The 27647-nt window shown below is 43.8% G+C and overlaps 1 protein-coding gene across 2 annotated transcripts; it reads left to right on the top strand.

Annotated features, from left to right (window-relative positions):
* Positions 1 to 102: 102 nt before the first annotated feature.
* On the top strand, positions 103 to 27647 carry LOC106603081 (adhesion G-protein coupled receptor G2). Of its 2 annotated transcripts, none has more exons than XM_014196255.2 (33): positions 103 to 405; positions 7553 to 7653; positions 8926 to 9624; positions 9734 to 9808; positions 11646 to 11693; positions 13852 to 13925; positions 14041 to 14139; positions 14577 to 14622; positions 14740 to 14777; positions 14862 to 14986; positions 15081 to 15210; positions 15316 to 15371; positions 15519 to 15563; positions 15673 to 15740; positions 18329 to 18378; positions 18551 to 18590; positions 18743 to 18777; positions 18904 to 19031; positions 19142 to 19265; positions 19461 to 20125; positions 20278 to 20503; positions 20783 to 20936; positions 21150 to 21317; positions 21450 to 21572; positions 21727 to 21772; positions 22628 to 22731; positions 22837 to 22961; positions 23087 to 23358; positions 23472 to 23574; positions 23798 to 24081; positions 24210 to 24311; positions 24491 to 24646; positions 27204 to 27647. In XM_014196255.2, exons 7-33 carry the CDS (start codon positions 14102 to 14104, stop codon positions 27299 to 27301), a joined length of 3549 nt encoding a protein of 1182 aa, XP_014051730.1. In that variant the 5' UTR covers positions 103 to 405; positions 7553 to 7653; positions 8926 to 9624; positions 9734 to 9808; positions 11646 to 11693; positions 13852 to 13925; positions 14041 to 14101; the 3' UTR covers positions 27302 to 27647. The 2 variants fall into 2 exon arrangements, with proteins under 2 accessions (XP_014051730.1, XP_014051728.2); XM_014196253.2 differs by having other exon boundaries at positions 14041 to 14420.

Raw genomic sequence — 27647 nt, 5'->3', positions numbered from 1 at the left:
TCTGTCTTAGTCAGGTACATATTTCAGAACAGGCTTTGACGTTTTAGGGGCGTGTCCCACCTGTCACCTAACGATGGTGAGAAAGTCACAGAAACTTCCCGTTGGCTCAAGAGCCTGTACATTTTTCTCAATAACAGTTGGGAAACATTTGTGATTTTATTTGTGCTGTATATGCTTATTTAAGGACCATTGTTGTTATTATATTGGTCTGAAAGGGGTAGGACAATCGTAAACTTGCTTTATTTAATTATTCTCTCAGGGGGTCAGTGCTGAAAGTAGCTTAAATCTGGATTGTTGAATTGCCGATGAGAAACAAATGTTTTATGGAGATGAGGACAATCCCGACAAGGTTCCAGCTATGCGGTGTGGTGGAGTACGCTGTGTCTGTATGCGGTGCTTTACCAGGTAAAATCTATTCCTCACAGAATCTTTCTCTTCGGTTCAGAACATAGACCTACAGTAGGCTACCTATAAGTCCAGGGGTCACTGACTAGATATTGACTGTTCAATTAACACTGAGGGTGAATAGCTTTTCTTGTTGTCCTTTATGACAGTTTTTTTTACAAGGATAATTAAATGTGGATATCAAAATGATATTAGATTGAGGTAGCCAGGATGAAATTACAGTGTTGTTGGTTTTTTCTATCAATTTGGTGCAATTTCCACAGCTATATGGTACATTTTCACAACTGTAAGCACAACAATCAAAATAGATCATCAAAATGGTTTAAAAACTCTAAGCACATTTTCAATACTGAGTACAACAAACCAAATCACTAAGTAACTTGTTGCCAGTGTGATTCAATTGGAAAATGTGGTAAAATTCACTCTATATGCCACCATTTGGAATTATAGTATAGTCTACAATGCACTGCTGAAATACCTGGGTTATATCTAACAATATATTCCACTCATTATTTGTGTTTCATTAAGCTGATGAATTTCAAGCACAGAGACAGGCGATACTGTATCAGTTGACAAGTCACGTAGAAAAGGTGATTTTGTACAATGTTTCATGGGGCAGAAATGGCATACAACATTGTGCTATGCTTTTACAGTAGCCATCTGCTTTAAAATACCCCTATTTCTGATTATGTGTCTTGTGTACTGTATAAAGATAATGAAACTGTTAGACTGACATATTTCTCAAATAAAATAAATGTTGCATGTCAAGTTATAGTCAAATACTTTATGGAAGATGATATTCAGCACTTCAAAAAGAACAGTGTTGAAATGTGTATCTTGTATTTTCTGCTATTTGATTAAATGGTAGTTAAAATGACTAAATGGTGAGCTTATTATTTAGCAACAAAACCGACACGTGCGCAACTATACAAACTGAGTTGGCTTAGACTTGACATGTAAAATGTTGTTAGTCTCCTAATGTTTATTGAAAACATAAATACATTTGCACAATGAGCACTTGTTGTCTCTCAAATACATAGTTACAGTTGTTGGTTAGCGAGCTAGCAAATGTTTTGCCATATTAGCATTGACATGACATCAGTCAAAACACTTAAAAACAAGACATGTTATCAATAACAAGATACAACAATCTGAAACGAGTCACCTACGATTACCCACAAGGCAGATTGTCATTGTGGCTAGCCATCTGACCGTTCAGAATCATAACCAACGCATAATTTGTGACGTTGTCAGCCAACCCGTCTATATGTGACTAAACAAAATCTCAGAAAATATACAATGCCAGGGAAAAGAGAACGACAATTACCAGGAACTAATCTAATCGTACAAATAACAGCTTGTGGCATTGTAGATTTGAATGTGTGTGTGTGCTTGCGTGCATGTGAGAGATTGTGTGATCAGAGTAATTGTCACGTCCTGACCATAGTAAGTTGTTATTTTCTATGGTAGAATAGGTCAGGGCGTGACAGGGGGGTTTTCTAGGTTAGTTTGTCTATGTTGTTATGTTCTAGTTTTGTATTTCTATGTTGGGTTGTTCTAGTTTTTGTATTTCTATGTTGGGCTTTGTTTGAGATGATCTCCAATTAGAGGCAGCTGGTCACCGTTGTCTCTAATTGGAGGTCATATTTAAGTTGGTGTTTGTCCCACCTGGGTTTGTGGGAGATTAATTTTGAGTAGTGTATGTTTCACCAATGCGTCACAGTTTGTTGTTTTTTTGTCATTCAGTTTATTTATGTATTGCATAGTTTCACAGTATAAATAAAATGTGGAACGCTGCACTTTGGTCCGCTTCTCCTTACGACAACCGTGACAGTAATTGTATTATTGTTTCGGGACACTTTTGATAGTGTAAATTCAGGTGTGTCAGAACAGGCATACAGTAATGTGTTTGCTTTAGAATTATTTACAACTTATGTTACATAACATATTAGATTAAGGCTTCCCCTATTGTGTTAAATATTCATTTGTAACTGACACAGAAATAGCTACAAAGATATCACAGGTATTAAAAACAACATTTGTTTAATGTTTGAGAGATCATGTCACAGTTTAGCGTGAACCCCATTTTACTCCACCCAACACAGGGTTTAATGTTCTCCAGCACACAACACAAGACCAGGACAGGTAAGTAAACTCAAGTAACCTCCCCTCAGGTAGGTTACCCTCCCTGACTACCTCAGGTAAATAGCGGGGAAAAGTGACATTGTATTTGGATACGGCACTGCAACAAGATAGTTATTCTAAGGGAAGGCACTGCAAACAATATGGTTAAAGGCACTACAATCTCGCTCTGGTGCTGCACACAATATGGGACCCACCCTTGGTCCTGCTCTACCTCTACTCTGCCAACCCCTCTAATGGATTCTACTGCTATGGGACAAAATAGGGAGGGGGAAAGACAGACAAGACAACATATCGGGTAAAAAGGGTGGGGATAGGTTCTCGATTTCTAGGGCCCGACGAGAACCATATCCCCACAAAATACAATAAACGTCTCTGTATGGCGTTATCCAGATGCAATAGGCTTTCAGTGGCGTGGCAAAACGGCCCAGAAGAGAAAGAGTGGTGTAAGGGGAACACAGGAAAAATCATGTCCCTTACTTGGTGGAGCTAAAGCTCCTTGATGTGCGTTGTACCAATGCCTCTCTTGGTCCTCTGCTCTTGGATTACCACTCAGCTCCACAGCCCCAGTTTATCGTCAGCGCAGCTGCCCTCTTCCTCACTTGAATTTGCAAATAAGACTTTTCGTCCAGTGCGATCACAGCAAACACCCAAACAGACAAGACATGGAAACTTGCATAGGAGACCGATCCCCACAGAGAGAAATTCTCTGCTCAACTCCCAGCCCCAAATGCCACAAAACGCAGGGCTTTTAAAGGAAATTACAGCCAATCTCCAGCTACCTGTCTGATTAGCCAACTCGCTGGAGGTGAGTCTGATCCCCCCAGCCCCGCCACAGGTCTGTGGAGTTGCATCTGGGTGCAGTCTGAAGGTCGGGTAGGGGCAAGGCCGCACATGGTTCAAATGAATTGTCGGCATTGGTCCCCCTTCCTCTGGTTGGATATGAATGACTGGCAGGCAGTCCAGGCCGAAAGGGGCCTAGAATGACAAAAGGCTGCGGTTGCTATCGGGTGGCTAGTTTACTCTGATCATGTTGTCGGAAGTCCCCCAGTAACACCCGTTCACTAGCCATCAATGGAAGGTCCTTCGCCCGCTTGTCGTACCGCTATTTGTCTCGCCCCTGCGGATAGAGGGTCCTTGTCTCGACCTGATTGTAGGCCCGTCATAGCTGGTCATGATGGTGCCTCACCCATCCATCTAGGTCAATCCGCAGCATCAGGGCCTCCACACCTGAAATCACATCAACAGGAAGATGGGCATGCCTACCAAACATTACAAAGAATGGGGTAAGTCTGGTGCTGCTATGTTCAGTGTTGTTGTATGCCTGCAGAAGCATGGGTTACTGCTCTGGCCAACGCATCTGCTCATCTTGCCCCAGGGAACCAAGGAGAGATAACAATGTTTGATTAAACCCCTCACAGGCCCCATTGCCCTGAGGGTGGTACAACATGGTTCAGATCTCCTTGATGCAGGGGAGAGGATATGCATCCTTGTGGGTCAGTGCATTGAGTCGCTGGTAGTCTACACAGAACCTTCAGTTCCCATCCTTTTTCTTCATCAGTACCACTGGTGCAGCCCAGAGACTTGAGCATTCTGTGATTACCCCAGAATAGCATCCCTGCCATTAGGAGTCTCCGCGTACAGGCTTGGTGGGATTGGTCGGTGTCACACTCGCTATGGATGTTTACAGGGCTTGGCCATCAGGCTGTAGCTGGACTGTCTGCACATCCACCTCAATATTACCTGGTGTCTGGGTGTGTAGCACCAGGTCTCGCTCTCCACAGATCTGAGAAGGCTCCAAGAGGGTCACTGTGGCCAGTGGGCATCACCTTGGTATCTCAAGGCGGTAAGGTTATACGTTTAGCAGTCGCAAGGCTAGCCTTCCTCCTTGTCCTCAACACTGCGAGCAATTCGCCTCTCAACTCCATCACCAGGATCCTCCACGACATGACAGTCTTTGGAGGAGCTCCCTCCGAAAACTCTGGCCCACAGCAACTTCTCACTGCTAGCTGGGGTCCCATTGGGGTCCCCATTGGACAGGCGTTCAATAAATGGACCCCCCTCAGGCTCATCGGTCTGCATGACTCATCTGCATGACTCATCTGCAGACAGTAAAAGCATTCTGCCACTCCTTCCTGGCAGCTGCCCCCAAGGTGGTGTTGAACCCAGTGACGCCCTGGGAGACTCCTTGGAACAACTCCTTCCAGTATTGGGCTATAACATTCATCCCAAGGATTCCTTGGTCTGCCCCCAGACAGTCATCCTTGACAATCACAACCCCCTTGGCTGGAACTTTCACTCCTCCCACAACAAAATCATTGACCGCATAGCTGACATAAGGGATGTGTAGGCCATTGACTGCCTTCAACATGAGCCAGCGGAGGTCTGACAAATCCTGCATGGAGAGATGGCCAAACCACTTCTGAAAAAACTGAGACTGAACATCGTTACTTGGGATCCCTTATCCAACATACATAGTATTTTTATTCAGCTGTCTCCACTTCCACATGAGGGCAGTTTCCCAGCAGACTTCTTTCCCAACAGACCTCGCAGGGCTTTCCGCTTGCTAGGTGGCTGCAGCACTGACCGCTCGCCCTACAACGGCCGGGGGATTCCTGTTTTAAAAGGGCCTGTTCATCTCTCTGGGTGAAGCAGAAGCACTGGATGTGGCCAGGCTGTCCACACCCGAAACAGATGGGTCTGCCCTGCCGGTCCTACTGCAATGTGGCTCTCCTTCTATCAGAGAAAGGAACATGCTGCCTGTCTGTACATGCCCCCTTGGCTACTCACTCAGCCGTGGCGACGCAGCTGAATGAGTCTTCTGACGTCTGATTTCTCTCACTAGGGTTTCTGTCAGGTTGCTCAGCTGCTCCTTCATCTTCTGCAGTAGCTCAGTACACATGTTCTCCTTCCATTGCTCCTAGTCTGCATTGGTCACAGCAGCTGGGGCGCCACCTGTAGGGGGAACAGTACGGCAAACCTGGCTGTCCTTTTCCGCCATCTCTCTGGCCAGCGACTCAGACTCCTGACTAACCTGAGTGAATGTCATCCCTTACTGTCGCCGCGCATACTTTTGGAGCTCCTGTTTCAGAGGGCCCTCCTTTAGACCTTTAACGAATTGGTTCCGAAGAGTTGATTCATCCTTGGCAGATCCGTCCGGTTCTGATTGGAGCCATCGGCTAAACAGCTCCCGTGTGTGCAGGAGGTAGTCTCCCATAGGCTCATCTCCCCTCTGGTTACAATCAAAGAAGCGGCACAGGAGAGTGATTGTAGGGGTGAGGCTGCCAAACTAGTCTTATAATGCAGCCCACGAAGAAGGTGAGATCCTCTGGGCTTGACTAAACATGGTTTGTCTTTGCATTGCCGTCTAGAACCCCCATAATGAAATAAACATGCTGTTATTCTGCCAGTCCTTGCGACCTCAAAATGGCTTCGATTTGTGCCCCCCCACTCCCAAAATCGAACTCCATTACTCTCAGCAGAACCTTTGGGAACTCAGGGTGAGCACATGAACCAAGGCATTGCTACAGGAGTATACTGAGGTAGTGGGCCTGCCCCTGAAGGACTAGAGCCTTCAGCCCCCTGTGCTCCATCCCCTAGCTGATCCATAGCCCCCTGTGCAAGAGAAGTGCTCTTGGAGAAATCCTGATGACAACGCCACTTAAAGAGGTGTCACAGTTTAGTGTGAACCCCTTTTTACTCTACCCAACACAATATTTAACGTTCTCCAACACACAACCCCAACACAGAAGACCAGGACAGGTAGTATGTATGCTCAAGGTAAGTTTTATTTTAAATTCATGGGTTAACATGGATTGGATCGCGTTTTCTGACCTCCCATAGCAGACTGTACGATTTCCCCAGACTGTTTGGACACAATAGCCTCCCCTCAGGTAGGTTACCCTCCCTCAGTTAAATAAGCGGGCATGCAGAAGTTACACTGCAACACACTGCACACTGAATTATTTTGATATGGCACTGCAACAATATGGTAGAAGGCACTACAAATCTCACTCCACTGCACACTGAATTATTCTATGGCACTGCAACAAGATAGGATTGGTGGGTCCCCCATGGGACGGTTGAGCTAACGTAGGCTAATGTGATTAGCATGAGGTAAGTAACAAAACATTTCCCAGGACATAGACATATCTGATATTGGCAGAAAGGTTAAATTCTTGTTAATCTAACTGCACTGTCCAATTTACAGTAGCTATTACAGTGGAAGAATACCATGCTATTGTTTGAGGAGAGTTCACAGTTATGAACTTGAACATGTATTAATAAACCAATTAGGCACATTTGGGCAGTCGACACAATTTTGAACAGAAATGCAATGGTTCATTGGATCAGTCTAAAACTTTGCACATACACTGCTGCCATTTAGTGGCCAAAATATAAATTGCGTTTGGGCTGGAATAATACAGTATGGCCTTTCTCTTGCATTTCAAAGATAGTACAAAAAAAATACATGTTTTTTTCTTTGTATGATCTATTACCAGATCTAATGTGTTATATTCTCCTACAATAATTTACCATTTCCACAAACTTCAAAGTGTTTCCTTTCAAATGGTATCAAGAATATGCATATCCTTGCTTCAGGTCCTGAGCTACAGGCAGTTAAATTTGGGTATGTTATTTTAGGCAAAAATTGGGGAAAAAAGGGCAGATCCTTAAGAGGTTGGGAAGGCACTGCAAGCAATACGGTGAAAGGCACAATAGTACAATGCCTCTCTCGGTCTTCTGCTCTCAGATCACCACTCAGCTCCACAGCCCCAGTTCGTTGTCAGCACATCTTAACAATCAGTTTGGTTTCACCACACCACCACTATCTCAGTAGTGCAGTCAAAGTAGTGTGATCAAACTCAAAGTATTTTCTTTCATTTGTGGTAAAGGATTGTCTCATCAGAGTTAATACAGAGTTTCTTTAACAATGAAGCCTCTGTATTACAGTCTTGATTTTTATGAGTCGTTAACATTGATCCTGTGATCTGTCGTTCTACAGAAAGATGACCAGAGCCACAGAACTCCTACACATGGGAACTAGGACACATCCAAGGCTCCTCCGGTTATCCTTCCTAGTCCTTCTTCTTCATGCAGCCATAGGTGAGGTCTTCTTATAGGGTAAATCCGTTAGAATTCAATCACTTTTTGACAGCATCCCTTTTGATTTTTACAAAAGTTTCCAAACATGTCTGCCCATTGAAAAAGTGGCCAGAAAGTGACTTTTTGGACCTGAAGTTGACCCAATTTGCATACCCCATCATACCATGAGACATCCATCACTCGAAAAGATAAACGGTTAAGTTTAATATAATTTAAAAGCTTACAAACAGTGTTAAATTATTTTATAATTTATTTTATCTAAAAATACGCAAACTCCGTTTTTTTAAATATTTGCTTATGTTGTAGCTTAAACCCTATTTCACATAATCTGAGTTTTTTCTGTTGTGCCCGCCATTGGTTGAGCCACAATATGCTCTTGAATACGGGGGTGTCATTTCAAAAATCAATATAGAATTCATATTCCTTCAGACCACTGTAATTTAGCTGGTACACCATTGACATTTTAATTGAATTGACATTTTAACTTCTAATTACGAACACCAAGATGACCGCCGGTCCACCCACTGTCGAATTTGAACTTCAATGGTCATGTCTATTAGCTATATTTATATGATTTCAATAGGTTGCCTATGGAGAATTGACAGTATAATTCAAAACAACAGATATTCACATTCAAGTCAACATTCTCTGTTGTGTGGACCTCCAAACATCTTTGTGGTACCATTTGTAAGTTTACATTTCAATTGTATTCTCATTTTAGTACATTTATCAGCCAAAACATGACACCCACCCTGTATTCAAGAACATGCTGTGGCTCAACTGATGGTGGGCACAACACAAACACCTCAGATCATTTAAAATGCGGGTTAAGTTACAACCTATGCAAATGTTTAAAAAAATCTACATTTACAAGTTTTTAGATAATTCATGTTAAAGGTTAAAAAAAATACATTTAAAAAAATATATTTTTTTTTTCTTCAGAAATTGTAAAATCGTTTGACAACCCTGTTTGTAAGCTTTTAAATTGTATCCATCTCAACCGTTTTTCTTTTCCACTGATGAAGACATGGATGTCTCATGGTATGGTGGGGTATACAAAATGGGTCAACTTTGAGCACCTTTATCTCCTGAATGATTTGGCATTCAGGTCCAAAAAGTCCCCCTTCTAATAGCATAGTTTCTTATGTTGTCATTAGGTTTCATGCTGAGAGATGTTGAATTATCTGTGTCTGTTGTCAGGACATTCGTTTGCACAAAGTTTTCCATCTTCACCCTCTCCACCATCATTAACACATCCTTCACTCTCTGCAGCCTCTGCCCCACCTCCTCCACCCTCTGCCCCACCCCCTTCCCTATCTGCCCTGCCATCTTTGTCCTCACCGCCACCAAATGCACAGCTTAAAACAACAACCATACCAACTACACCAAATATTACCATGTCAACTAAAACTACCGCACTTTCTACACCAAATACAACCACAACAATTACGTCAACCACGACAACTACACCAACTACATCCACACCAACCACAACCATGTCAGCTACAACAACCACATCTACTACAACATCTACCACCCAAAGTATTGTAGCATCAACCATGTCCCATACTGACACAGCAACTACACCCTATCCAACCACATCAGCTATAACCACGACACCTGCAGCTCCATCAACCATACCATACACAGCTCCATTAACCATACCATCCACAGCTCCATTAACCATACCATCCACAGCTCCATCAACCATACCATCCACAGCTCCATCAGCCATACCATCCACAGCTCCATCAACCACCACTAACATTCCTTCATCTAACACTCTAAACACATCAACAGTCGTGGTGCCCACCACCCCACCCCCCACATCACTTACAACCCCTCACCCATCCCCACTGCACACTGCCTCATCCAACATGACTAGTGGACCAATGACGTCCACTGTGCCATCTCCATCCACTACCTCTACGCTGCACTCAACCTCACCCACCATGCTGTCCACTGCTAACAGTAAGTTAGATCATCCTACAGTAGCCTTTGTTAAAATCGGATATTTCAGTTACACGCATTGTATTGTACAGACTCAGCAAGCTTATCGGCTCCTGGCTCTCCATTTCAGTGACCTCTAAAAATGACACATTTCCGGGACACTCCACGCCTTTACCAACAACAGTCACCTCTAACGTCACTACGGGTAAGTCAACAGCCTGAGTAATGGTGGAGGGGTGTATCACAATGAGTAATCATATGATTTATGTCAGATGATGTCTTAGTATAATAGAGGTGTTTGTGTGGAGCTACGGTGTTTTCAGAAAGTATTCACACCTTTTGACTTATTCCACATGTTGTTGTTACAGCCTGAATTCAAAATGGATTAAATTGATTTTTTCCTAACCCATCTACACCCAATACCTGTAATGACAGTGAAAACATGTTTTTAGACACATTTGAAAATATATTCAAAATTAAATACAGAAATATCACATTTATATAAATATTCAAACCCCTGAGTCAATACTTTTGTTAAAGCACCTTTGGCAGTGATTACAGCTGTGAGCCTTTCTGCGTAAGACTATAAGAGCAATCCACACCTGGATTGCGCAACATTTGCCCATTATTCTTTTCAGAATTATTCAAGCTCTGTCAAATTGGTTGTTGACTGTGCTTAATTTGAGCCGGATCCTGCCATAACAGGATCCGGCACCTCTCAGATTTGACTTTTGTTTGTTCCGGCACCTATTTTCCCAGACCCGGTACCTCTTGGAGCGGCAGGTAGCCTAGTGGTTGGGCCAATAACCGAAAGGTTACTGGATCGAATCCCCGAGCTGACAAGGTGAAAATCTGTCGTTCTGCCCCTGAACAAGGCAGGTAACCCACTGTTCCCTGGTAGGCCGTCATTATAAATAAGAATTTGCCTAGTTAAATAAAAAAACACTATTGCGGCTTCATTTATTAATTGTTTCACTATTTATTCTAATAAAAGCAATCAGTGTTAAATGAAGTTGCCTCCTCATTATTTCTCCCGCCCCCCCAGAAAGAACATCACATTAAAGCGTGGTGATCCTTCTGTGTAATCATCCTATCCTGCCACACTGATTCCAGACCTGCTCTCTTACTTGTACATAGAGGTTATGGGGAGGGCCAGTGGGGTAAGTAACTGATCTTGACACAGGTCTTGGTAGTGGTGGTCAGCGAGTGAAGAGGTCCCTATGTAATCATGCCATGTAGCCGAGTCTAGTCCTCTCCCTACTGATTTTGAAACGTGGGAAAGCCAAATAAAAAATGTATAAGAAAAAGCAATTGAGTTTGAAAAAAAAAAAGTCCAGAGAAAGATTGTGGATCGTGTTCCGATATTGTGATATGTGTTCTACTGCTACGTTGATGTCTAGAAAATTAGGCTATAATAAATTCGGACTTGTGTAAGCCCCAAAGCTATACTCAAGTATGTGGGCATACTGCAGTGACGTCTAAAATGCTTTGAATGAATCAGCACCTTGGAGAGTGCTGTCCGTTTCACCACCATAGATTGTAGGCTACTTGCATTGAAAACCTCCCTGGTCTTTGTGGTTCAATCTGTGTTTGAAATTCACTGCTCGACTGAGGGACCTTACAGATAATTGTATGTGCGGGGTACAGGGAAGAGGTAGTCATTAAAAATTAATTGTTAACACTATTATTACACACAGAGAGAGTCCATGCAACTTATTATGTGACTGGTTAAGCACATTTTTACTACTGAACTTATTTGGGCTTGCCATAATAAAGGGGTTGAATACTTATTGACTCAAGACGTTTCAACATTACATTTTTATGATGTTGTAAACAAACAACATCATTTCACTTTGACATTATGGGGTATTGTGTGTAGGCCAGTGACAACAATGTAAATTTAATCCATTTAAAATTCAGGCCGTAACACCATTTTTGGGGGAAAAAGTCAAGGGTTGTGAATACTTTCTGAAGGCACTGTAAATGTTGCATCATGGTTACGCACTGATCCTCACCTATCTCCTCTCCCATCTCTGTTTCAGAGCCAGCAAAGGTGCATTGCAACTTCTCACAGCTCTGTGCCAATCAGTGTAAGTTTAATGAATCATGCTTATAATATGAATATATGATATTGCTGCAATAGTCTCTCATATCCACTGTTATTGAACTCTTTTTAAATGTTTTAATTTAATCTCTTAATTTTATTATTGTCTATCTAGATGTTTTATTTGTCTAGAAAAGTGTTTTATCTCTTTTTTTGTAAGAAATGTGCTATATAAATAAAGTTTAATTGATTGATTATACACCGAACAAAAATATAAACTGTCACATACGATGACGCTGGAGTAACGAAGCAGGTACAGGGAGTCAAACATTTTATAAGGAACGGACATGGAACGAGACAGGAACAGCATCAGCAAACGAGTAACACAGACAAAAACAATCAATGCAGCAGTGGGGAACAGAGCAGGGGAAATATAGGGGAGGTAATAAATAGGTGATGAGTGAGTCCAATATCACTGATGCGCGTGACGAGGGAAGGCAGGTGTGTGTAATAGATGGCAGGAGTGAATGATGCAGGGTAGCCTGGTGCCCTCAAGCACCGGGGGGACGGGACGTGGGCGGGGGGGGGCAGACGTGTCATAAACACAACATGTAAATAAACACAACATGTAAAGTGTTGGTCCCATGTTTCATGAGCTGAAATAAAAGATCCCAAAATTGTTCCATACGCACAAAAAGCTTATTTCTCAAAAATTGTTTGCACAAATTTGTTTACATCCCAGTTAGTGAACATTTCTCCTTTGCCAACATAATCCATCCACCTGACAGGTGTGGCATATCATGAAGCTGATTGAACAGCATGATCATTACACAGGTGCACCTTGTGCTGGAGAAGTGTGCTCTTCACGGATGAGTCCCGGTTTCAACTGTACCGGGTAGATGTGTGGGTGAGCGATTTGCTGATGTCAGCGTGTGAACAGAGTGTCCTATGGTGGCGGTGGGGTTATGGTATGAGCAGGCAGAAGCTACAGACAATGAACACAATTTCATTTTATCGATGGCAATTTGAACTCACACAGATACCGTGACAATATCGTGAGGCCCATTGTGCCATTCATCCACCACCATCACCTCATGTTTCAGCATGATAATGCATGGCCCCATGACGCAAGGATCTGTACACAATTCCTGGAAGCTGAAAATGTCCCAGTTCTTCCATGGCCTGCATACTTACCAGACATGTCACCATTGAGCATGTTTGGGATGCTCTGGATAAATGTATACAACAGCATTTTCCAGTTCCAGCAACTTCGCACAGCCATTGAAGAGGAGTGCGATAACATTCCACAGGCCACAAGCAACAGCCTGATCAACTCTATGCGAAGGAGATGTGTCACGCTGCATGAGGCAAATAGTGGTCACACCAGATACTGACTGATTTTCAGGACTACCTGGCATGATGACTCCTTGCTGTCCCCAGTCCACCTGGCCGTGCTGCTGCTCCAGTTCCAACTGTTCTGCCTGCGGCTATGGAACCCTAACCTGTTCACCGGACGTGCTACCTGTCCCAGACCTGCTGTCCCAGACCTGCTGGAACCCTGACCTGTTCACCGGACGTGCTACCTGTCCCAGACCTGCTGTTTTCAACTCTCTAGAGACAGCAGGAGCGGTAGAGATACTCTCAAAGATCGGCTATGAAAAGCCAACTGACACTTACTCTTGTGTTGCTGACTTGTTGCACCCTCAACAACTACTATGATTATTATTATTTGACCATGCTGGTCATTTATGAACATTTGAACATCTTGGCCATGTGCTGTTATAATCTCCACCCGGCACAACCAGAAGAGGACTGGCCACCCCTCATAGCCTGGTTCCTCTCTAGGTTTCTTCCTAGGTTTTGGCCTTTCTAGGGAGTTTTTCCCAGCCACCGTGCTTCTACACCTGCATTGCTTGCTGTTTGGGGTTTTAGGCTGGGTTTCTGTACAGCACTTTGAGATATCAGCTGATGTAAGAAGGGCTATATAAATACATTTGATTTGATTTGATCCACACCCCTAACTTTTTTTAAGGTATCTGTGACTTACAGATTAGGGCCTAATTAATTTTAAAAAATTGACTGATTTCCTTGTATGAACTGTAACTCATTAAAATCTTTTAAATTGTTGCATGTTGCGTTGATATTCAGTGTATAATATGAATTTGACATGTGCTATACTCTAATTTAATGTGTATGTCTTACAGCTGTTTACTACTGGATGGTCCTTGCTGTGGACGTGACTGGAGACCTGAAGAGTGAAACGGACATCAGTGACTGGGTAGGTCACAGGATTGTGAATGATTCTTGACTGACTCATGTGTGATGAATTGTGTTGAATTTGTACATTTGCTTAGTAATACATCAAAAGTGACAGCACTGTTTTCCTTTTTCAGTTGTGGGATCTATTTCATACTCACTTGGACACCTGCGAGCCCTACCGACCTGAACAATCAAATGGCACAAACTCGACAGACACACTGCGAACCACCTCAGTCAGTCCAGCATATCCCACCCCCTACAACATGACAACACGGTTATACAACTTCACCATAACAACACCATCCCAGAACTTCACCACGACAACACAAACGCTGAACTACAGCTCGACCCCCTCGCACAACTTCAGCATGGCGGCCTCGACAACAAACATGACAACCATGCTTTACAATCACAGTATTACTACTCCTTCACACAACCATAGCATGACTACACCATCACACAATCATAGCACGACAACTCATTCTCCCAGCTGTACCATGTCTGCCACCACTAGGTAAAGTATTCAGTCACGTGTCATAATTGTTCATTAATATCTATATAAAGTAGATATATAAATATACATACAGTAGATATATTCAGTAGATGTGCAGAATATGAACTAACATCTCTGTTCTAAGCTAACTCTGTTCATTAATTGTCTGTTCTGCAGTGAAGAGCACGAAGGTGGAAACATGACTGCCGCCAGCCTGTTTCAAGTAAGACTACATCTCTCTCCAGACAAACCTGCCTTAATGTGCATGTGAACCTAAAGGGGGTACTTTTGCTTTTTCTGTGAAAGCATGTGAGTTGAATCAAAACTCGTATCTTTACAGGACATTGAAGTGACATGCGTCAATAAAACGAGGATCAGGTTAGTTGAAATACTCATTTCAATACTACAGGTCAGCATCCTCTGTCTCGCTCCACGTCTTAATACTGCCCCCTATACCTCCAGGAGGACTAACTGCACTGTGCTGCTGAAGCTGAGGAAGCCCACATTTCCCTGCTGTGTTCAGCGGGCCATTTGGTTGGCTGCGGAGAACAGCCCCATACGAGCCTATATTGTGGGAAATAGAGTGTGTGAGTGACACTGACCCGAATGTAAATCTGAAATCTCTCTCAGAAATGTAAATATCCTTATCAGAGCCTCACGTCTGTTCCTTGTTGATTGTAGGTATGGGTCTGTCTCATTGCGCAGGCCAACTGCCTCCAAGTAATGGTTCTGCGAAGTGCAATGGTTCCCTCAATGGGACCCTCCCTCTCCCAAACACTTGTCAATCTCCAGGGCCTGTTAATATCTCATGGTAAGCTGGACAAGTACATACTATGCTGTTGTTTTTGTGTTTGTAGAATTTCTATAGAATAAATAGGGTATCCATCTTCTCATACGAACATGTTTTATCTTACAGTGGACATTGCGGGACTGTTTATGTTCCTCTTGGGAATCAAACCCAAATGGACGATGGCAAGCCCCCTTTATTTACCCATGTGATAATACTCGTTATCCACATTTACACTGGCAAACAAATTCATTTGCCGTTTCAACCTTCGGTGGGTTTTTAAAACACATATGTGTCTGTATCTTGATAAGTACCGTATTCCTGCTTTTCAGAGGCGAAGATTTTCTGCAACTGCTCTGCTTATTGCGATGGTACAGGTAAGAGAAATATTTAAGAAATCAACTGGTAAGTTCGCTGATACCGTGATGGACCCACTTTTTCATCTCCCACTATGTGATAACTCTCTCTCCCTCTCTCTCTTTTTAGCTGCATGCTACACCTTGGACATACAGATCACAGATTCTGCTAGGCACATTTCAAACATCTTCTCTCTGGTGAGTTAGTGCAGATATGCATATACAGGTAACTGCCAAAATAATGGACGCTTGAGTAAATGAGGGATACAAAGTATATTGAAAGTGGGTGCTGCCACACAGGTGTGGTTCCTGAGTTAATTAAGGAATCAACATCCCATCATGCTTAGGGTCATGTATAAAATGCTGGGCAGGTCATTATTTTGGCTACCATGGTTATGCCCGCATAGGATGACAATACCCCCATCCACAGGGCACAAGTGGTCACTGAATCTTTGTCGAGAATGAAACGATGTAAACCATATGCCATAGCCATCTGTCACCAGATCTCAACCCAATTGAACACTCATGGGAGATTCTGGAGTGGTGCCTGAGACAGTGTTTTCCACCACCATCAACAAAACACAAAATTATGGAATTTCTTGTTGGAAGAATGGTGTCACATCCCTCCAATATAGTTCCAGACACTTGTGAAATCTATACCAAGGTCCATTGAAGCTGTGCTGGCTCGTGGTGGCCCAATGCCCTATTAAGACACGATGATGCTATTTCCTTTATTTTAGCAGTTACCTGTATGTGTATATATGTGTGTGTGTGTGTGTGTGTGTGTGTGTGTGTGTGTGTGTGTGTGTGTGTGTGCATGCTTGCGCACTGTCTGTGTGCATGCATATACACTGAGTGTACAAAACATTAGGAACCCCTTCCTAATACTGAGTTGCACCCCATTTTGCCCTCAAGAACAGCCTCAATTCATTGGGGCATGGATTCTAAAATATGTTGAAAGCATTCCACAGGGAAGCTGACTCATGTTGACGCCAATGCTTCCCACAGTTGTGTGAAGTTGGCTGGATATTCTTTAGGTTGTGGACCATTCTTACGAAACACACACGGGAAACTATTTTTGAGTGAAAACCCCAGCAGCGTTGCAGTTCTTGACACACTCAAACTGGTGCACCTGGCACCTGCTACCATACCCCCTTCAACGGCACTTAAATCTTTTGTCTTATTCATTCACCCTCTGAATGGCACACCTACGCAATCCATGTCTCAATTGTCTCAAGGCTTAAAAATCCTTCTTTAACCTGTCTCCTCCCCTTCATCTAGACTGATTGAAGTGGATTTAACAAGTGACATTGTGTAACGGTCGTCGTACATCATGGACCAAGGCGCAGCGGGTTGAGTGCTCATCTTAATTTTATTAGAACACGTAACAAACAAAACAAGAAAACGATCGAACGAACAGTGTTGCAGGCTAACACACAGCAGTACAACAACAACTTCCCACAAAGGGACAGGTGAAACAGGGCTACCTCAAATCAAATCAAATCAAATTTATTTATATAGCCCTTCGTACATCAGCTGATATCTCAAAGTGCCCGTACAGAAACCCAGCCTAAAACCCCAAACAGCAAGCAATGCATGTGAAAGAAGCACGGTGGCTAGGAAAAACTCCCTAGGAAAAACTCCCTAGAAAGGCCAAAACCTAGGAAGAAACCTAGAGAGGAACCAGGCTATGAGGGGTGGCCAGTCCTCTTCTGGCTGTGCTGGGTGGATATTATAACAGAACATGGTCAAGATGTTAAAATGTTCATAAATGACCAGCATGGTCAAATAATAATATTCATAGTAGTTGTCGAGGGTGCAACAAGTCAGCAACTCAAGAGTAAGTGTCAGTTGGCTTTTTCATAGCCGATCTTTGAGAGTATCTCTACCGCTCCTGCTGTCTCTAGAGAGTTGAGAACAGCAGGTTGGGGACAGGTAGCACGTCCGGTGAACAGGTCAGGGTTCCATAGCCGCAGGCAGAACAGTTGAAACTGGAGCAGCAGCACGGCCAGGTGGACTGGGGACAGCAAGGAGTCATCATGCCAGGTAGTCCTGAGGCATGGTCCTAGGGCTCAGGTCCTTCTAGAGAGAAAGAAAGAAAGAGAGAAAGAGAGAATTAGAGAGAGCATATTTAAATTCACACAGGACACCGGATAAGACAAGAGAAATACTCCAGATGTAACAGACTGACCCTAGCCCCCCGACACATAAACTACTGCAGCATAAATACTGGAGGCTGAGACAGGAGGGATCAGAAGACACTGTGGCCCCATCCGATGATACCCCCGGACAGGGCCAAACAGGCAGGATATAACCCCACCCACTTTGCCAAAGCACAGCCCCCACACCACTAAGTACCTAAGTATGACTCTCAATCAGCAACAACGATGTACAGCTGTTCCTGATTGAGAGCCATACCAGGCCAAACAAAGAAATACACAACATAGAAAACCATAGAAATACAGAACAAGAACATTACCCCAAAACCCCGGAACACATAAATCAAACACCCCTCTTACATAAATACATATCCCATTAAACCCCGAACCACATAAAACAAATACCCCCCTGCCACGTCCTGACCAAACTACAATAACCAATAACCCCTTATACTGGTCAGGACGTGACACATTGATAAGGGCTCATAGCTTTAACCTGGATTCACCTGGTCAGTCTGTCATGGAAAGAGCAGCTGTCCCTAATGATTTGTCCACTCAGTGTATATGTGTGTGTGTTTAAAACCTACCAGCCTGTATTAATTGCTTCTTCATTCATACCTTCCCCAGGTTAAACAGCTAAGACATCCACCACCCTGTCACAACACCTCAGCGACAGAGTATGTCCTAATTTCTTCATTCGTTTTAATACAATTTTCTCTCTGCTTAACGGCAAATATTCTCCCACTTTCTAGTTCGGTCATTACAGCCTTAATGAACCCCATCAGTGCCTATAGCACCATACCTCCCACACCACGCTTGATATTTTCCTGACATAATTCTCTGTTACAGTCCCCCTTGTCCTCTGCTCATCATATCGACTATCTTTCAGGTAATTGTGCATTGGGATAATAACCCAACACCACAATGAACTCTCATTGTTTAATGTTGCTCTGTGAATAAACCATATGCTAACTTATTGTCACACTCTTGGTGTGACATCATTTGTAACCTTAAGACCTGTTCTGTGTTCTTTTCACACAGTATGCTTATGTGAAATGCTTTAGCACGGAGACAAAGTGAGTTCCCATAAATCCTTGCAGGCCCAAAACCTTTACAGTACATTCAAGACAGCTGCCCTCGATGTGCAGTGACGGTGGTCTTAATACTTATTAATAACTATACTGTTACTGTTTTCTTACCAGTCTCCAAAGCTGCAGGGTTATCGTGGGCCTTGGCCATTCAATGCCTATAAGTGCAGTCAGTACTGCATTGATGACTGTGTTAAATGATGAGCATGGCATTGACTATGATGGAAAGGTGACACAAGCAGGTGAGTAGCCCTACCATGGAAAGTGGAGGCAGAGAGCATCTGTATAGTTATTCATATACATTATACAGTATGTGTCTGGCTGCTTGTTTGTGTTCACATATCTCACACAGGAATTTGTAGCTGGCCAGGATCCAGTGGAGATCTATTGAATTCGACCTTCAGCTCGGCGGAGAGCAGCCTCAACCACTTGGAGTTCTGGATGACTGTAGAGGAGAGCCATGGCAAATTTGTCTGGTCAGTACAATCTGGCGTTGTGTGCTTCAAAGATGGCAAAACCCTTGGTACACATTTTGTAATCATGTAAAACACTGTAAATGATGGAGAGTAAGCACGTCGCACATTGTTATTTGTACATTTAAGTTGTAACACTTCATCAATTACTGTATATGCACTAAAGATGTACATTTATCTGTTCTTTTCTCTTTTTAGCAAACAAGGAGAAATTGTGTGTGTGCTCCCGGATGAAATGTGTGACAGATACCCCACACCCCCTCTCACTTCACCCAGCCCAATAGCCAACATTACTTTACCTGCAACAACACTGTCTCCTCCACCCAACAACACTCTACAACAAAACAACACCTCCCTCCCATTGAACACAACATTACCTCCACCAAACACCACTTCTACAGCTCCAAATACTACAACATCCGCTCCAAATACTACATCAGCAGCTCCTAATACTACAATATCAGCTCCAAATACTACAACATCAGCTCCAAATACTACAACGTCAGCTCCAAATACTACAACGTCAGCTCCAAATACTACAACGTCAGCTCCAAATACTACAACGTCAGCTCCAAATACTACAACGTCAGCTCCAAATATTACAACATCAGCTCCTAATACTATAACATCATCTCCAAATACTACAACATCAGCTCCTAGCACCATAGTCACAACACAAACCAACACAACGACAACCATCCACCCCATTCATCCATCGCTAAACACCTCCACAACCAGGACCATTGCCACAACTACCCTGGGTAATACCACTGCAAACTCATCAACACCCATCTTTCCACCAGTAAACACCACAACAGCCTCCCCAAAGACCACCACGACAGCTGTGATAACAACCACCGCAGGTAACCACTGGGATCCTAACCCACTCTGATCTTTGATCTATACTTGTCATAGCTGCTGCTGTTACATTCATTTCCAATGAACATTTAGACCCATAGCCAAAGTTTCCCTCTGATAACATACTTGTTTTTATTATGGATCCTTTTTCCCACAGCACAAAACACCACAGAAGCCAGTAGTGAAGAGCAGGCCAACCATTTGCTGGATGTGACAAGTGACGTGTCCAAGCTCAACTCCTCCCAGGTGGACCAGCTGGTGTCCCAGCTAGAGGCCCTGCTGGCTGGGCCCAACGTCAGCCTGGCTCTGGGGAAAACCTCTGTCACGATCGTTAGCAACCTGCTGGGTGCCTCCTCTGACACCCTGGCCTCCTCCTCCACCAAGTGAGCTGACTGGAGCTAAACAATGTACAGTTGTTCAGTTGTGCTGCCAGTTGAGCTGCCTGTTGTGCTGCCTGTTGAGCTGCCTGTTGAGCTGCCTGTTGTGCTGCCTGTTGAGCTGCCTGTTGAGCTGCCTGTTGAGCTGCCTGTTGAGCTGTACCTGAAATAATTACTTATGTAAAGCCTGTAAAGAGACTGTGGCTACATTTTCTTGAAACTGAAAGAAAACTTAGCAATGGCTTTGCTAGGCTGCACATCAGTAACAGTTCATTTTTCTACCAGGATCATTGGGATTGTTGATACTGTGGGCCTGAAGTTGGTCGTTCAGGAAGATTCTACGATTTTAACCGAATCGGTCGCTCTCGCTGTCAAAACGGTGGACGGCACTAATTTCCAGCGAACATCTTTCTCCATCCGAGACCCCAACAGTGTGCAGGTATGACCTAAACCTTCTAGTAGGGAAACACTGAATAGGAAATACTGTAACCTTGGTTGCCCTTAAAATGCATGCAAATCTAATGTAAGACATCCTTCACTCTGCATGTATTATCTTTGCACAGTACAGTATGATCTGGGATGGTCTGGTATGTAAACTCATAACCCCTGTTTATTGCTATGTTTTAACCATAGAGAAATGTGTCCCCTGTAGATCCGTGGAGACAACAGAGCCAGGAGGAGTGTGAGAGCAGAGGCGTCCTCCCTCCCTCAGGGGTCTGTCACGTTCCCCTCTTCCCTCACAGCGAACCTCTCCCCTGAGCAGCAGCTACAGGCCTCCAGACTCCAGTTCAACTTCTACCAGAAGAGCACTGTGTTCCAGGTACCCCAAACCATACCATATTCCACTGTGCGATCTGCTAGAGTAGAATTAAAGCCTGACACAGTTGAAAAACCCCTACACCCTAGAGGACTAGTATAGTAACTGTCAGATTCTTTCCATACTGTTTCTCAGGACCGAGCCCTGGGAGACAGCAAGCTGAATAGTGGAATCCTGGGGGCCAGTGTGGCCAACCTGTCAATCAAGTCTCTGCAGGAGGACGTGGTCATCACCCTGAGAAACACTGAACCTGTCTCAGTGAGTCAAGCAAACACACACTGTACATCTGAGTCAAAACCGTATTACCTACGTCCTGGATGTGACATCTTTGAGAAAGTATTTAATGTCTGTCACCTTGTTATCTCAATGAATCCTTGACACACTGTCTTCTATTGATCATTTGTCCACACAGGCACATTTCGTGGTGTCATGTGTTTTCTGGGACTTTGGCATGAATGGTAAGTGTTCCGCTTGTGTCAAATCAAAATGAAATGTTATTGTAAACAACAGCTGTAGACAGTGAACAGTGAAATGCTTCCTTGCAGGTCCTTTTCCACCAATGCAGAGTTAAACATACAAAATATAACTTAGAAATAGTCAGACGTGAATCAAATACACAGTGAATAACGAATAACAATAAAGACTTAAAATGACATGGCTATATACAGGGAGTACCAGTTAGTACCGAGTCGATGTGCAGGGGTACAAGGTGATTGAGGTAGCTATGTACATATAGGTAGGGGTAAAGTGACTGGGTAACAGGATAGATAATAGACTGAGCTGTAGCAGCAGCATATGTGGTGAGTGTGAATGTGTATATGTGTGTGAGTGTGTGTGTGTGTGGCGTCAGTATGCATGTGCGCGCATGTTATGGGTGTGTGGGTGTATGTGTGTGTTGGTGGGTGTGTGTTGGGGTGTTAGTGTAAGAATGTGTGAGCATGTGGGTAGAGGCCAGTGTTTGTGCATAGAGTCAGTTCAAGAGAGTTAGTTAAAAAAAAGGGTCAATGCAGGTAGTCCGGGTTGCCATTTGATTAGCTATTTAGCGGCCTTGTTTAGCAGTCTTATGGCTTGGGGGTAGAAGCTGTTCAGGGTCCTGTTGGTTCCAAACTTGGTGCACTGGTACCGCTTGTCTTGCGCTAGCAGAGAGAACAGTATGACTTGGGTGACTGGAGTCTTTGCAAATTTTTTGGCCTTCCTCTGACACCGCCTGGTATAGAGGTCCTGGATGGCAGGGAGCTCGATCCCAGTGATGCATGAAACGAAGGCTACCTCTTAAAATTTAATAGACTTGTTTTTTTTTTTAAATCTGATAGATGGCTCAGGAGGCTGGAACCGAGATGGCTGCTCTGTCAGGAACAGCACAGATAATGAGACTGTCTGTGTCTGCAACCATCTCACCTGCTTTGGTGTTCTACTGGTGAGTCCATTCTGAGACAGGGTTGTAATGGGATCTCTCCCATTCAGTCTTTGTCAACAGAATGATTTAATGTGTATAACATGTTTTTGGTGTTTCTTCTCACAGGACATGTCCAGAAAGGGCATAACCAGTTGTCTCCAGGCCACAATCCTCACCTACATCACCTACATTGGCTGTGGTATCTCCGCCATCTTCCTCTCCATCACTCTGCTCACCTACCTGGCCTTTGGGTGAGTCTGAGCACAGGATATCCATGATGACACCCACCTGGAGGGCTGCTCTGAACACAAAGACATATAAACAAGCTCGAATCAATGTAATATCAATCTTAATACGTTTCAATGTGTTCCTGTAGGAAACTGCGTAAGGACATCCCATCTAAGATCCTGATCCAGCTGTGTGTGGCTCTGTTGTTTTTGAACCTGGTGTTCCTGGTGGATGGTTGGCTGGCCCTCTACCCTGACGCTGTGGGCCTCTGCATCTCCACCGCCTGGTTCCTGCACTACTTCCTGCTGGCTTCCTTCACCTGGATGGGTCTGGAGGCCGTCCACATGTACCTGGCCCTCGTCAAGGTCTTCAACACATACATACCACGTTACATGCTCAAGTTCTCGCTCCTTGGCTGGGGTAGGTGGGAAAAGAAATCTGCCTTTTTTTTCTCTCATTATAGTGAAGAACAGCCACCATGTAAAAGTAACAGTTTCTTACAGTTCAATGTAGTCTGTTGTCTCTCAACCTAGGAACTCCACTCCTTGTGGTCATTGTGGTTATTGCTGTTGATGAGGACAACTACGGACTAGTTGGCTACGGAAAGTACGTAAATGGCTGCCGTACAGATGACTTGTGAGTCCCATGCATTTTGTTCACTATTTAACATGCCGATTTACAGTTGGAGTCTTTGTATGAAGCGCGTGTATGTGCATCATGAAATGTATACTCACATTTGCGTAATAGGATAGCTGATACGTCTACACCTTATTATCCATATATATATGATTTATATATGTTATATATATGTTATACTGTATTGTAAGCCATATATCTTCTCTCCGTTCTTCTCCCACAGCTGCTGGCTGAAGAACAACATTGCCTTCTACGTAACCGTTGTGGCTTATTTCTGTGTCATCTTCCTGATGAACCTCGTCATGTTTGTGGTAGTGATGGTTCAGCTCTGTCGGATAAAGAAGCAGAACCCCGACAACATGAGGCACCGTAACGGGCTGCAGGACCTGCGCAGTGCGGTTGGGGTCACAGTACTCCTGGGCCTCACCTGGGGCTTTGCCTTCTTCGCCTGGGGGCCCGTCAACCTGCCCTTCATGTACCTCTTTTGCATCTTCAACTCCTTTCAAGGTGAGGTTTAGAGCTCCTCCAGATTTGCCTAAATGCTGTGTTGTCAGAGAGGACAGACGACGTGTGGGGTTTCATGGGGAAGTGTGTAACCAGTTGGTACTTCATCTGGAGCTTGTGTTCTTTTGCAGGGTTCTTCATCTTTGTGTTCCACTGCGCTGTGAAGGAGAATGTGAGGAGGCAGTGGAGGACTTATCTCTGCTGTGGTAAACTGAGACTGGCAGAGAACTCAGGTAAGACCTGTTGACCTACACCTTGCAAGAAAACAGTGACCTACGTGTGGTTTGTTTATGAAATCACAGTGCTCTAGGGTAAAAGAGCAGAACGTTTCCATGTGAACCTAAATTGAGATATTTTGTGTAATTTAACTGACATATGAGGTTTTCATCTCATTCTTCTTTTCTCATCACAGAGTGGAGCCGCACCGCAACACAGAAGACAGGGAAGAAGTCATTGCCAGTGACCAGAGCCACGTCCCTCTACTCCGACAACTCCTCCCAGTTCAACAATTCCTCCATCTTCTCCTTCTTGTCCAATGACTCCTCAGAGCGACCCAGTGGAGGAATAGGTAAGCATTGGGAACCAGGGAGGGGGAATCAGGGTTTGTTAACAACCAATATGAGTCTACTCTTGTGTCATGTCATCGTATTAAAACCATTGTATGCAGAGCTGGGGATGGCTTAGCAAGCCTTCATCTCCATCTCACTAATTACCTATGTAACCTCTGAACTCTGTGACGGGCTCTGAGATGACCTTTTCCCTTTGACATCCTTTTACCCAGAATTGGAGCTAGCTATCTGGTTCGAGCTCTGGCTACAGCTATAGAAGCTCAGTTCTTTTAGCCTCTTACTGATGGTGCACAGTGTCTGGTGTGTGTTTCAATGTTTCAGTATCTGTGAAGGGCGCGTGTCTATGTGTGTGTGTGGCGTACTCTACAGCAGTGGTGTAAAGTACTTAAGTAAAAATACTTTAAAGTACTACTAAGTCGTTTTTTTGGGGTGTTTGTACTTTACTTTACTATTTATATTTTTGACAACTTTTACTTTCAATTCACTAGATTCCTAAGAAAATAATATACTTTTTACTCCATACGTTTTCCTTGACACCCAAAGTACTCGTTACAATTTGAAGACTTAGGAGTGCAGGAAAATGGTCCAATTCACGCACTTGTCAAGAGAACATCCCTGGTCATCCCTACTGCTTCTGATCTGGCAGATTCACTAAACACAAATACTTAGTTTGTAAATGATATCTGAGTGTTGGAGTGTGCCCCTGGCTGTCAAAAAATAATAATAATAAGGAAATCGTGCCGTCTCATTTGCTTAATATAAGGAATTTGATGTATAGCATTTACTTATGACAATTGAGTACTTTTTCTACCACTGTACTTAAGTACATTTAAAACCAGATACTTTTAGACTTTTACTCAAGTAGTATTTTGCTGGGTGACTTTCACTTTTACTTGAGGTATCTTTACTTTTACTCAAGTATGACAATTGAGTACTTTTTCCACCTCTGCTCTACAGTAGAATTTAGTCAGCTTAACCAAGCCAATCAAATAGTTACTGCATCTAACTGCACCCCCACCAATACCTCTAGTTGCTGGCTGCCAGCTTCCCTGTCATACATCGGTCATGGGTGACACTGCTCCCTTTTTGCTTGTTTTCTCTTCTTCATGAAAAAGGCCTTTCATCGGTTCTGCTGCCAGACGTTGGAAAAAACGTCATACATATAGTTATAAACATTGAATCACCAGAATAATTTGGCCCTTGAATATAGGACACTGGAAGTCTATCCACCATAACTAACTGACTTTATATGTGGTCCTTCAACGCAAAGGAGTTAATCTCAGAAATGCACTACATGACCAGAAGTATGTGTACACCTGCTCGTCGAACATCTCGTTCCAAAATCTTGGGCATTAATATGGAGTTGGTCCCCTCTTTGCTGCTATAACAGTGTCCACTCTTCTGGGAAGGCTTTCCGCTAGAACATTGCTGCGGGGACTTGCCACCATTCAGCCACAAGAGCATTAGGTTGGGCACTGATGTTGGGCGATTAGGCCTGGCTTGAAGCCGGTATTCCAATTCATCCCAAAGGTGTTTGATGGGGTTGAGGCCAGGGCTCTGTGCAGGCCAGTCAAGATCTTCCACACCGATCTCGACAAACCATTTCTGTATGGACCTCGCTTTGTCATGCTGAAACATGAAAGGGCCCTCCCTAAACTATTGCCAAAAAGTTGGAAGCACAGAATTGTCTAGAATGTCATTGTATGCTGTAGCGTTCAGATTTCCATTCACTGGAACTAAGGGGCCTAGCCCGAACCATAAAAAACAGCCCCAGACCATTATTCCTCCTCCACCAAACTTTACAGTTGGCACTATGCATTCGGGCAGGTAGCGTTCTCCTGGCATCTGCCAAACCCATATTCGTCCGTCGGACTGCCAGATGGTGAAGCGTGATTTAACACTCCAGAGAATGAGTTTCCACTGCTCCAAAGTCCAATGGTGGCGAGCTTTACACCATTCTAATCAACGCTTGGCATTGCACATGGTGAGCTAAGGCTATTGTGCGGCTGCTCGGCCATGGAAACCCATTTCATGAAGCTCCCGACTAACAGTTCTTGTGCTGACGTTGCTTCCAGAGGCAGTTTGGAACTCGATAGTGAGTGTTGTAACCGAGGACAGATGATTTTTATGCTCTTCAGCACTCGGCGGTCCGTTCTGTGAGCTTGTGTGGCCTACCACTTTGCGGCCGAGCCGTTGTTGCTTGTAGACGTTTACATTTCACAATAACACCACTTACAGTTGACCGGGGCAGCTCTAGCAGGGCAGAACTTTTACGAATTGACTTGTTGGAAAGGTTGCATCCTTTGACGGTGCCACATTGGCCTTACTGAAGAGCTCAGTGACTTTCATTCTTCTGCCAATGTTTGTCTATGGAGATTGCATGGCGGTGTGCTCAATTTTATACACGTCAGCAACAGGTGTGGCTGAAATAGCCGACTCCATTAATTTGAAGGGGTGTCCACATATTTTTATATATATATAGTGTCCCTCTCTAATGATTTGAATACAGTAACTTGTGTGCAGGATAAGCTGTAACTCTGATGTGTCCTATTGCAGGTAGTCCATTTGATGACAGATCCATCACTGCCCTAGAAGAGCCCAACTCAGACGTGGTCCTCAACGAGATAAACAGCCAGTTTAGGAGTCAGAGTTAGAGAGCACCCTGACACCTGTGAAAAACTAGGGGCTCTATTCAATCTGTATCACTGAAGTTCACGTTACAGATTGCGCAATTGAAATATCAAGGTCATTTCCGATTGCGCCGACATATGCAGCGTTTACCGTAAATGCCATCTTGGCTAACACGGGAACGTTGCCTTTAAATTTCAATCACGCTGTAGCGCTGAACTTCTGCGATACGGATTGCATAGTGGCCTCCAGGTAGGCTGGTGGGGGAAGGGACTACCTCTTCAGCGTCTGATCCCGTTAGCGGGATCAAAATCCAGCGAAAAATCATATCGCCAATTAGCATTAAAAAAAATAATAATAAAAAAAAAATAA

The sequence above is a fragment of the Salmo salar genome, chromosome ssa04 (assembly GCF_905237065.1).
Source record: "Salmo salar chromosome ssa04, Ssal_v3.1, whole genome shotgun sequence".
NCBI classification, from domain to species: Eukaryota; Metazoa; Chordata; class Actinopteri; order Salmoniformes; family Salmonidae; genus Salmo; species Salmo salar.
Note: the sequence above shows the minus strand (reverse complement) of the source record. Positions and strands in the feature narration are given on the sequence as shown.

Excerpts from the sequence above, each read along its gene's own strand:
- LOC106603081 (XM_014196253.2), top strand. The coding sequence starts at position 317 with ATGTTTTATGGAGATGAGGACAATCCCGACAAGGTTCCAGCTATGCGG. Across the intron at positions 9,625-9,733 it reads CATGCTGTCCACTGCTAACA|TGACCTCTAAAAATGACACA; the intron begins GTAAGTTAGATC and ends TCTCCATTTCAG. Across the intron at positions 21,773-22,627 it reads CTGGGACTTTGGCATGAATG|ATGGCTCAGGAGGCTGGAAC; the intron begins GTAAGTGTTCCG and ends TAAATCTGATAG.